Below are 13,239 nucleotides of genomic sequence, written 5' to 3'. Positions count from 1 at the left end.
TTTGGTGGTCATTATCTAATTAAGATTTGACGTGGATATTGTAATATGTTGGGATATATATATATATATATATATATATATATATATATATATATATATATATATATATATATATATATATATATATATATAGTGCAATATGTTTGGGAGAAATAAATGTATAAACACTCCATTAGTATATATGTGAGATGCTACTATGAGGTAATAATATTGGTGAATATTTGCCCACGGGAGTGTGGCATAGTGCAATAATATATTGGTACGTGAAAGAATGAAAGTGGTTATGAGATATAATTGAGATATTTTCTAAATATTGTGGTTTAGTGCAATAAGGTATTTGACCTGCATGTGATATAGTGGAATGTTTATGAGTCATTAATGTATGACACCTGAATAAATTACATAATGAAAATCCTAGAACCTGACTACCACAACTCATGTAATTGGCCCTTCTGGCGTTTCAATTAATCTGAATGGCCTTCGGGCGTAAGTAATGTGATTGGCCCTTCTGGCGTTTCAGTTAATCTGAATGGCCTTCGGGCGTAAGTAATGTGATTGGCCCTTCCGGGCGTTTCAGTTAATCCAAATGGCCTTCGGCGTAAGTAATGTGATTGGCCCTCCGGCGTTTCATAAAATTTGAATGGCCCTTCGCATAGCCGAATAGTGGCTTGATTATTCCGTTCGCAAAATAGAACGATGACGCGATATTTTATGCCGAATAGTGGCGATTTACATAGATTTGGCTTCCGTGTGAGGATTTACGGTGTCGCGCATCCCGCCGGGGTAGTTACGCATGGAGTGGCTCATTATGTAAGGGGAGGCATGTGGATGTACATGTTCGGCGTTGGGTAGCGATTGTGGTAGCCAGGGAAACTAGGTAAGACATAGATACGACGTGAATTTTAGGGACACGCAAAGAAAGCCTGAAATAATCTAATTATGGTAATATGCTTGGTTGGTTATTTGTTTAGTTAGAACCTAAGGCGCCTCGATGGAGAAACTACATGCCTTATTTATGATGCGTATAGTTTGTTGTGTGGTTAGTGGGAAGTTAAGGCGCCTCAATGGAGGAACTACCTGCCTTAATTATTGTACTTGAGTATGTCATATTAGTCGTTGAAAGTTAAGGCGCCTCGGTGGAGGAACTAAGCGTCATTATGGATTATGTATATATTTGTATAAGTATATGTTGTTTTTAGAGCTACTCACACCAAAGCATTTTATAATGTCAACCCGATTTGCATGTTTGCTTATCGGGTGTGTTCATTCAATGAACATAGTTGATAAGTTTTGACAGTTTAGTGTTGAAGAAGAGTGGTTGCTTTGCTTGTGGTTTTGCGTTAAGCGTTGCATCTCGTGATTTTGTTTTGTTTTCCTCGAGGTGATATAGATTTTTAGTTGAGACAAAGTTATTTGTATTTTCATTTGTAATTTTAAATAAAGAGTTATTGGAAAGAGATTTGTAACTTAATCTTATTTGTGAAGTTTTGTAATGAAGAGGACATTTGTATAATACAAATTTTTATTGGTTTTTAATTATCCGCATATTTTAAACTGTTTATGGGTTTTTGGAAGTGGAGAGTGCGTCACACCTCGGAGATCGAAGAGTCGGGGACAAATAATGTTTTTCCGAATTCTGTCGAAATTCGGGGTGTGACATGCAACCTCTAGGCGAGCATACAAGTTTTTTTGGAGATGTGGTTATTTTTGATACTACCTATAATACCAATCGATATGGATTGATTTTTGCACCATTATTTGGGGTTAATAATCATGGCCAGACTATTTTATTTGCTTGTGCTTTTTTATGTGATGAGACCACAGTGTCGTTTTGTTGGTTATTCGACCAATTTTAAGAAGCTATGCCAAGCGATGCGCCGAAGAAGATTATATTAGATCAGGATCCAGCAATGACAAAAGCCATTTCTCAAGTTCTTTCAACTACTTATCACATGTATTGTATTTTTTTTTTTTTTTTTTTTTTTTAGCATACTAAAGATTTGGGTACTCATCCACGTGTAATCTTGCTTGTTGTTGGCACATATTCACGAAATTTTCCGAGATTAGATATAGTTAAGTATACTGAGTACTATGGTGAGTTTTCAAGTTGCATATGGAGATGTGAGACGAAGGACGAGTTTGACTCCAAATGGAATGATCTTATTCAAAGGAGTGGTTTACGTGAAAACAAATGGCTACAGTCAATGTACGATATCCGTTCACAGTGGGTGCCTGCATATGTGAATCATATTTTCTCTGCTGGTATGTCAAGTAGCCAGCGAGCGGAAAGTGCTCATTCATTCTACAAGAGGTATGTTTCAAAGAAAAATTCTTTAGTAGATTTTATGATTCAATTTGGTAGGGGAATTATGCACCAACGCCATGAAGACTTAATGGCTAATAACAAAGGTATGATTGAGAAGCCTAAATTGAAAGTGCCCCATAAGTTTTTGGTACATATGGCTGATGTTTATACACTTGAGTTGTTTTTTAAATTTCAAGATGAGTTGTGGGAGAGCTTGAACTATAGATTTGAGCTTCTTAGTGACGATGACAATTGTTGTGTTTATAAAGTTGAATGGAAAATCTTGGGGAAGAAAGTGGTGGAAACGTATAGAGTACGGAAAGTTCATTATAAAAAAGATTTGGATTTGGCTTCATGTAGTTGCAAAATGTTTGAAAGCGCGGGGGTCATTTTTAGACATATTTTGGCATATTTGAACAAGATGCATGATTTTGATAAATTGCCGAACCAATACATTTTAAAGAGATGGTGTAAAACTGCAAAATTAGAGACATTCATTGATGATTATGGAATGGAGATAAAAGATAATCAATTATACCTTTTGATGAGAAATGAACTGATTCAAATGTCTACAGTTGTAGTTGATGAAGCTCTTAGAAGTAAAGAAGCAGCAATTAAATTGTATACAGATGCTTTTATGCAGTGCACTTGAAGAGATTAAGAAGTTAGTTGATTGTGGTACAAGTGTCGCAGCAACAGGCGATAAAAATATTTTTCCTATAAATAAGAGTTCTAATCTGGAAAATAATTATATTAAACCGAGTCAAGCAAGGTCAAAAGGTTGTGGAAAAAGGCTTAAGAGAGGAAAAAAGAAGGCACTCAGAAAGGGGAAGCAAAGTAAAGGCAGGCGGTGCAATGGTTGTAATAAGGTTGGAGTATCTCATGACAAAAGGAATTGTCCAATACTTAACAATGGGTAAGAAATGCCAATTTATTATTTCTTCATTTTTAATCCTAAAAGTGCATTTCACATATTCTTTGTTATGTTAATTTCCTTGCAGCGAACAAGCTTCACAAATTTTTTCATGTGACGAGGAGGATGAAACTAATACAAATTCTAATAGTGATGATGATTCTTATTCTGCCTCGGGTACACTTATTTTTTGTATTATTTTTTTACCTTTTAGATAGTATTGTATTGCTTTTACTCTTTGTTGTATTGAATTTTTGCTTGATATTAGGTGATGGAGCTTTGCATTGATATGCATAAAGTACATGGCAAAGGGATTTGGTCTTAGCTGCTTGTGTCATACACAATCATATTAGACGCGAAGAGAAACATGATTGGTTATTCTATGCCAGACAGAGTAAAGCTTTAGAAGAATTGCATGATCTTGATGATCAACTTGAGGCTCAATGCACTTTTATGATGCAAGATCAGACTGCATATTTGCTACGTAACTCAATTGCTGGATCAATGTGGAATAACTTTATGAATGAATGGGAGACATGGTAATTAGATATTGTCAGTGTTTGAGCTCATTGTAGAGACTTGTGTATGTCAGCATAGAGAATGATCTTTTTCTTTTCAGACGATCAATATTTTGTCAACATTTTTAGCTTTTACTTTATTCTGCATTAAATTGACATTTGTGGTTTAGTTGTTGTTGGTGGTACCATGATTGAATTACATTGAATCCTCAAATCACTTGACCGGCAAAAATGTTCTAAGTGTGTAGTAACTTTTTTTTTTTGGATAGTGAAGCATTTGTACTCTAAGGGCACAAGTGTGTAGTAACTAAGTGAATGGCAGGGAGCTCAATTACTCTTTTGCGATGGCTATTGCGCGCTTGAACTGCATTGTTATCTTCCTTTACTTTTGCTTCATGCTGATTGCTGTCTTGAGGTAAATTTACTCTGATATGTCCCCGAATTGACAAGATATTATCTTTGAGCCACTTGAGCTCATAAACTTTTCTATCGAAACCCACCTAAATAATGCATCTAACAGTATGGTCCTAGAAACTAGAAGCAGACTTGTTAAAGATAAACTAGAAGCAGATTTATTAAGATTAACTATGATGGGAGTAAATCCAATTTCGGTTTCATTTGCTTGCAGCTCTTAAGTGCAGTTAAGAGAGCTCATAATAAGCTTTCCAGTGGGTTCATGGACAACTCAGTTCAAGACCTCACTGTTCTCAATGCTTTTAGTGTCCAATGTAAACTCAGAAGAGTGCCAAAGATACTAGAATGCTACTGGAGCAGACCACCACTAGGAATCACAAAAGCTAATAGGGATGGTTCTTCAAGGGGAAACCTCACACGGTCATTACTTACAAAGGTCCTTACAGCCTTACTCACTGCACATCTCTGACAAAATTATCACTTAGCAACTGGTTCGTGATGACTGTGTGATGATTTTTCCTAATCTAGAAATACAAATATTTTGTTGATGATCAAAGAACAATGAGAAGTATTAGATCAAGAAGAAGAAGAGATGTAGAAGATGATGAGTTGAACCACGTTCTTTAATGGCTGCCTACGTATCCTGTCAATAGGAATCAAACTCAAAGCGTAGTTCAACTATTCTATTTATAAGAATAGATGAGGTTTCCCAATTAGTGTTTAACTAGGAGACCGTCTCTTGTTAAGTATCATCTTGATGAATAGATGAGGTTTCCCAATTAGTGTTTAACTAGGAGACTGTCTCTTGTTAAGTCTCATCTTGACTCTTCTAGAAGCCCATGTTTCCCAAGTCAAATAGGTCTCCTTTATTGACTTAAACAACAGAAAAACATGTTTAGGTTCGGAGTAGTAGTTAGAGCTCCGAGCCTAGTAGTTTAGTTCCGGATTTGGAGTTCATAGTTAGGAGTTGGTTATACGAACCTACTACTCCAACTAGTTCCAAAGCCCATGAACCTGCTCCGAACCTAGTAGTTGAGTTCCGGATTTGGAGTTCATAGTTAGGAGTTGGTTATACGAACCTACAACTCCAACTAGTTCCAAAGCCCACGAACCTGTTCCGGACCTAGTAGTTGAGTTCCGGATTTGGAGTTCATAGTTAGGAGTTGGTTATACGGACCTACTACTCCAACTAGTTCCAAAGCCCACGAATCTCCTCTTCTTATCTCACTTCCGAACCTAGGAAGTGTCTTACTTCCGAACCTAGGAAGTAAGAGGATTTGGACTTGAGATATGTTCTGGTACTTTCTACCCATACCAAGACCGTATCCGAGACTTAAGAAGATACTGCCACGTGTTGCATATCTATTTGCTAAAATATGGACACACAGATGCCCCCCTTTTTTTATTCATGGGTTGTGAATCAAACCCTTAAGGAAAAAGGCCCGGTAAAAATGGACGCGACGTCTTATGCGTCGACTTTCTCTGTGGAATGTATCGGCAAAATTTCGCATTACTTCAGTACATGGAATTGTAAATTTGGACCTGCCCTGACCATGCCCCGAACCTTGTATATTAAGCCGAACTTGCTGAAAACTGGTCCTGCCATGCATTGTGATGGTCCGGATTTGGACATGAGGAACCTGGTGAAATCCGGACATGCAATATATTGTGATGATCCGGACGTGGTCAGATCAACCCGACCCATGTTTCACAAAGATCGGGACTTCTTGGTAGTACATTCCGGAACTAAATTCTGTGAAAGCCGGACTTGACATCACCATGCCCCGAACCTTGTATATTAGGCCGAACCTAGTATATGAGGAGCTAAGCACAAGGAATCGAAATTTGTCAAGTCTGGACATCCCAGGTATTATAAAGATCCGGACTTAGATAGATTTGAACCAAATCACCTTGACTCGGAAGTGCAACCCGGAACTTTAAGTGATCCGGAATTGGGCCTGGCGGAACTTGAAATGGGCCTTGCGAAATTGAGCTGTTGAACATAACCCAAAAAGATACCCTTCGCTACCTAATTGCTTGAAACCCTTTCTTCTTCCTTCTTCCAAAATTCAAGATTCAAAATTGTTCCAACATCTCTTCTAAAATTCAAGATTCAAAATTGTTCCAACAGCTCCAACAGCTCCCACAGCACCCACAGATTCAAAATTCCTATTTTCTTTCGGGTTCATGGAATTGAACACAGAATTCACAGCTTCAAAACCAACAAAGCATTGATCAGTAATACCACCAACTACTGACAGTTCATGAAACGATCAACCGCAAGGTATCCGGCAACCGTAACCTCGAACAAACTTCACCAAAACGTGCTTCTAAAATCAAACAAATCTGTTTCTCAAACATTGATCGCCATTGACAAGATTGAAGAGTTGTGAGATATCAAAAGAAGGTAAGTAAACCGTCGGTTCTTTTTATTTACTTTGATTGAAACCCAAAATTTACTTTCAACTGTTTGCTTAGTTTAAATTATCTTATTTTATTTTCAGCAGTCAATTCCGATTTCCATCAGTTCTGGTGTTGGTTGTTGGTTGGTATTGTTGTATCGGGTTTTCTAGCGAGGCTACACCTCCAGGTTGATCAAGTCAGTATCGCGTGTTGCTACTGCGTATACTATGTCTCATCAATCACTGCTGAGTTCCATAAGTAGTGAGGCGTTGTCGGATCTGATACCCACCACCGTAGTTCCGGATGATTCAGGTTGTTGAAGCAATAACGATCTTGGTTCTGAGCAGTTATAGATGCTACACCTCGGTTGTGCCCAAAGCTAAAATTCCCACAATAGATTGGAACGCTATTCCTTTTGGGGATATATCTAACTTAGAAAAGATCCGTAATGCATTTTCAATTCCGGAGGAAATCAACATCGTATATCCACAAACTACTGACCTTGGGACTGATGAACATCCCTTAATATATCTTGGATTATTGAAAGCTGGACTCCGTCTCCCATTGCCTTCGTTTATGGCAGATGCCCTCGAGTATTTCCAAGTCTCAATCAACAGAGTAATACCGTGGTTCGTTCGTAATGTCACGTATATGCACATATTTGGCCGAAAACACAATATAGCTGTGACTTGTGGGGTTATTGCCCACTTTTTTAAACTGTTGAGTTATAATAATGGAGATGCTATTCTTTCTGCTAAACCCGGAGGTGAACGTATCATATGTTACGAAGGTAAAAATAATGATGACCACTGGCGGAAATATGCTATCCGCGTGACTGGAGGCGAGTGGAGTAATGTTACCCTTGATGATAGTCGAAAGATAATCCGGTCTGGCTTTATATTATCAAAAGATAGAGTTGATGTTGAACTGCCGTCTCTAACTACTGAAGAGCTAAATGCCGTGACGGTTCTTATTGCACTCCCAATCTCTATGAAACGTCCTGCTTCCATAGTTCCAGATCCGTTGTTAATCTCTGAGTACCTTACTATGTCCCCAACGGAGTTGCGAACGTTGGAACCCGGAGTTGGGTATATGGGAGGGAATCCCGGAACTGCTATTACTTTGTACCCAAAGGAGGCCCTTGTGCCAAAGGAGATCCTTGCTCTTATGTCCAAGCCCGATCCGAACTTGAAGAAGAGAGCTCCGAAAAAACCCAATAAACCCCCTCTTGAAGTTGTCAGGTATGCAAGAGTTAGTAAGCCGAAGGTGACTGAGGCTACGAAAAAGCGTCTCACTGCAAGAGAAAGGGTAGGAGAAGTTCCAGGAACTGGGGGGTCTTCTGATGCGATCATTATATACGAAGGTGAAGACCTCAATGGGACTAAAAGTCTAGACGGTATTCCATCCTCAAGAACCAAGATTACGATGGAGACACCCAATTTGCAACTTCCTCTTCATGAGCCTGATGTGGAAACGGGCATTGACACCACGGGGGAAGAGAATAATGATATTTTTCTCTTGACCGATATTGAGAGTTTGGACCTCGTGCAATCCGATCCGGTTGAAAGTATGATATCTAATGCCAATCAAGGTCCGTCCATGAAGTCAAACAAAAGGAGGGATCCAATTACTCAAGATGTTGACGTTCGGGTGGGGAAAAAGAGCAAAACAACATCTTCCAACACTGGAACAGGTCCAAAACCATTCGTTCCAGTTCCTAGAGTACTGGGATTATCAGATCATCCATTGATTACTGACCAAGATACGCTTAAGGATCCTGGCGTTGCTATAGGATTGATTGAATTGATGACGCTACCCAAAGAGAAAGCTAAACATAAAAGAATACTCCGCGCAACAGCGGGCCTGGAACGAATGTGTCGGCATATGATGAAGGTAATTCACAATAACTCTTCATTGTCTGTTTCCGCATCCATATGCGAGTTCCGGATACTAACTATAGTATTCTCAACACTGCAGGCTAGCATGGATGTATCTACAACTTTTGCTCTGGTGCGTAAGAACCAAGATGAAATGGATAAATTCACAAAAGAGAAAGCTGACCTGACCAAGGAACTCCTCATTTCTAAACAAACGATTAAAAGATTGGAGTGTGATAATGATATTATGAAGAGCAAGAATGAGAGTCAAGCCAATGAAATTGCACAGGTCAGAGCTGTCGAGAAAGAGATGAGGAAGACCAGATATAAGAACAAGAGTCTCGCAGAAGACCTCGAATTTACTAAACTCGAACACCAGGAGGTCCTTAAAGTAAAAAACAATCTGATTGAATGAGCTGCCCATTTCGATGGTCTCCGCGAGGCATGGCAATCTGACCGAAGTCGTTTGAACGGTGAGATTGCTACGTTGAAGAATCTAAAGATGCATTATGAGGACAAAGCCACAGCCTTGCAAGGAGAAATGAACCCTCTGAAGTTCGAACTATCCGAAGCTTGTAAAAAGGTAGCATTGGCAGAATTGGAGCTGACCCACTCTCGATTGGTGAATACGGAGTTAGGAGAATCACTTAATCAAGCGAATGCGGAGTTGGAGCTGTTGAGAGCTCGACTTCCCTCATCCTCCAAATCTGTGACTGCTCTAGTGCCGATTCCCGAAGCTCCTGAAGGGAGTGCGAAGGAGATAACCGAGTTTTACACCGAACTAGTTGATGTAGTCAGTACCGAAGCATACAAGAATGGCATCTCTTCCGCCTGTCGCGTGTTTGACATTCCTGAATTAGAATATGACAAGCGGTATGATGAAAAACTTGGAAAAGCTTGGGCATCCGGAACCATCTCTCCTGATGATGACGTTTTGTATCCCAATCTGGAGGTAGATGTCGACGTATTGTAGGTGAAGTTGGAGAACGATCTAGCCTTGCAAAAGTATCAACAAGGGTCGGAAGTGGAAGGTTCAGAAGGGGAAGGTCCGGGAGAGGAACATGGTGTTGAAGCATATGGAGAGGAGGAATTGGCAGAGGTATCAGGAACTGTAGTGCCGTCCTTGGCAACACTCGGATCAACACCCGAAGGAGTAGCTCCTGAAGACACGTGATTCGTTCCTTGTAACTCCTTAAAATGCCATTTGAGTTGTAATCAGCTTATCTGTCAGTACTAGACCTTTGATTAGCTATACTTGAGTGTTTATTTTTTAATCAAATTATGCTAAATTCGATGAAAAAACAATCAAGTATGTGTGCCACGAGATTTTTTTTTTTTTTTTTCAAACGTAACTCATAACTCTAATGCCCCAAGTTTATATGGGACAACAAAGAGAAATCGTGTAGGAAAGTAGGGTATACCCCTGTATCTGTTCCTGTGAAGACTGTAATGTTTGAAAAACTAATGCATAAATCGACAGTTATAGACATAAGGCATTAGAACTGCGCTTAGCTAGATAAAATCTAAGCTAAGTGTAAACTTTCATAAGCACATACATGGAGCAACATATGAGATCTTTCACTCATTATCCAAAGAAAGCTTTCTTAAGGTTCTGATACAAGTTTGACCAACATGTGGGATCTTGCACCCAACATCCAAAAAGTATCCCAGTATAAAAATGATAAAAGAAACAACACTCTAAAAAGAGAAAAATAATTTCTATTAAAAATACTTGCGGAAATTCGCAATGTTCCATGGGTAACACTCTAAAAAAAAGAGAAAGATAACTACTATTGAAAATACTTGCGCAAGTTTGCAGTATTCCAAGGTTTAACAAAAACTTCACCATCCATGGATTTAAGATAGTAACTACCATTGCCAACTATCCTATCAACGATATACGGACCTTCCCAATTAGCTCCTAACTTCTTAGGTGCGGGGTCCATACGGAGGACCAAATCCCCTTCCTTGAAAGATCGAGGTCGTACTCTTTTATCAAAAGACCTTTTCACCGGTGGTCGATAAGATGCCACCGTAAAGGCTGCAGATTCTCTTTTTCATCCAACAAGTCCAATTCCGACAAAGAATTTCCTCATTGTCGAGGTGAGTACTAAATCTGACTTCGGGTAGTGACCCTCATCTCGATGGGAAGGACGACTTCGGTACCATAAGTGAGAGTGAAAGGTGATTCTCCAAATGAACGTCGAGGAGTTGTTCGGTAGGCCCAAAGTACTTTAGGCAACTCCTTAACCCACAATCCACTTCTCTCCACGAGTTTCCGTTTTAAATTATCCAAAATAACGCGGTTAGAGGCTTCCACCTGACCGTTACCTTGAGGATATCCAGGAGAAGAGAAAAGTTGCACAATGCCCCAATCTCGGCAAAAAGCGTGTGTTTTGGTGCCCCGAAATTGTGTCCCATTATCAGAAAGAATGACTTTAGGTAATCCAAACCTGCAAATGATATTGTTCCAGATGAACTTCGTGACATCAACCTCCCTGATATTCGCTAAAGGAACTGCCTCTATCCACTTAGTAAAATAATCTGTTGCAACTAAAAGGAACTTCATGTTACCAGGAGCTATAGGTAGAGGACCAACAATGTCCATTCCCCATTGAGTGAATGGCCACGGAGATGCCATAGGATGGAGTTTTTCGGCTGGAACATGGATGTAGTTAGCATGTCTTTGGCAAGCATCACACTTCCGGACATAAGCGTCCGCATCTTTAAGCATATAAGGCCAAAAGTACCCCTGCCGAGTATCTTGAGTACCAAAGATCTGCCCCCAGCATGATTTCCACATTCGCCCGAGTGTATCTCTTCAAGTAAAGTATGAGCCTCGGCATGAGTAACACATCGCAGGTGAGGTCCTAAGTAAGACTTCTTATACAAGTTCTCACCAACAAGTAAATAACGTCCCACTTTGGCTAACAACTTCTGTGCTTCTGTCTTCTCTGCCGGAAGAGTGCCATCTAAAAGATAAGAACGATACGGATCCATCCAGGTCCCCACTGGAGCTTGCAAAATTGGAGCCACAAGACAAACTAATTCTTTTTCAATACTAGGCGCTGACTGATATTCGACGGGAATGGAACGAGCTTCAATATCCCCAAGCAAAGAAGCTAAGTAGGCAAGTGAATCGGCATGCCTGTTGTCCAGTCTAGGCAAATTAATGAAATTTAGATCTTCAAAATGAGAAGTAAGAGATCTAACCAACTCCAAGTATTGAGCCATACGAGGGTCTCGAGCTTCGTAACCACCCTCAATCTGTTGCACAACTAATTGAGAGTCGCTGAATACTGTGAGATGTCGTACTCCTAAGTTTAATGTCATAGACAAGCCCGCTAGCATAGCTTCGTACTTAGTTTCGTTGTTAGATGCCTTGAACCCCAAATGCACTGATTTTTCTAACTTAGTGTTATCTGGAGTCAAGAGTACCGCACTAATACCTGCTCCTTGGTCATTGGAAGATCCATCTACGAACAACTTCCAACCTGGGATATGACTCCAAGGTCGAACCTGACTATGAGGAAGTGAGTTAGGTTTGTCTAACTCCATAAAAGCAGGAGGTGACTTTTCCCGACTGCTACGTTCGAAATTTGAGGTATCTAGAGGAAAATCGATCAAGAACTCAGCCAAAGCTTGCCCCTTCTCGAAATTCTCGGCACATAAATAATTTCAAATTCCCCTAATTGAATGGACCATTTCAAGAGACGCGTCCGCCCTATCCGGTCTTGCCAAGACCGACTTCAAAGGATACTCGGTGATGACTCGATGGTGTGTGCTTGGAAGTATGGTCGTAGCTTCTTCTCGAAGAAAAGATTAGAGCTAGAGCTATTCTCTCAATCTTCGGATATCGTGTTTCGCATCCGGGAGGGCTCTACTAACAAAGTAGACAGGGCTTTTCTATATTCCTCTCATCAATTGCATTACTAATACACAATGATGCCATGCTCGGAAGAGGCTAAGTATAACCCTAAAACGTCTCCTTGCTTCGGGGTAGTGAGCACGGGAGGGGAGGACAAATAATTTTTTAAGTCCTTAAAAGCCATCTCACATTTGTCGGTCCAATCAAAGCATATATTCTTCCTTCACTACAAGAAAAAAGGTTTTATATCACTGTTAAAAATAGTGACAAAAAGTCTTTTGTGACGGTTTTTATTTTCCAAAACCGTGACGGAGTGAGAGTCATTTATTTTTTTTCCCAAAACCGTCACAAATATTTGTTCCAGACTAGCCTCTCTCTACCATAAAAACGGTAACAACCGCCAAAACCGTCACAACAAAATCATATCATTTGTGACGGTTTCAAATAAACGGTTATGCATTCATCATTTTTAACGGTCACAAAATCATAAAAACGGTAACAACTGCTCAAAACCGTCACAACAAATCATATCATTTGTGACAGTTTCAAATAAAATGTGTTATTCATTCATCTTTTTACATACCATAAAAAGTATCATTAGTCATGATTTGTTTGGGTAAAACAGTGATATGTATATATAAATATATATTTTTTTATTAAAAATAAAAATAAAACGTGAATATATATAAAAACCCCCAAAATTGAGGACCTGCAATAAACTACACACCTGAATAAACTACATATCTGAATATGATCCATTAAATTTCAAATAACACTCATATATATTGCTAATTTCATTGAAACATTCCAATCCCATTAGATAACCAATATATATTTGTACTTAATCCTAAAACGTAATGAAATAAATAACACATTTCCAATCTAATTCATATAAATATAATCAGCCTAATCCAAATCCAAATCCAAATGAAAAATAATCT

The 13,239-nt window shown here is 39.3% G+C and overlaps 1 protein-coding gene across 1 annotated transcript; it reads left to right on the top strand.

The window, feature by feature from the left end:
- Window positions 1-2,204: 2,204 nt before the first annotated feature.
- Window positions 2,205-2,957, top strand: LOC147518292 (protein FAR1-RELATED SEQUENCE 5-like). Its single transcript, XM_086593881.1, has one exon. The coding sequence runs from the start codon at window positions 2,205-2,207 to the stop codon at window positions 2,955-2,957; it is 753 nt and encodes a 250-aa protein (XP_086450007.1).
- The last annotated feature ends 10,282 nt before the right edge of the window (window positions 2,958-13,239 follow it).

This window comes from Coptis chinensis, chromosome 2 (genome assembly GCF_015680905.1).
Source record: "Coptis chinensis isolate HL-2020 chromosome 2, ASM1568090v1, whole genome shotgun sequence".
NCBI lineage: Eukaryota > Viridiplantae > Streptophyta > Magnoliopsida > Ranunculales > Ranunculaceae > Coptis > Coptis chinensis.
This window is presented reverse-complemented; position numbering and strand designations above follow the sequence as displayed.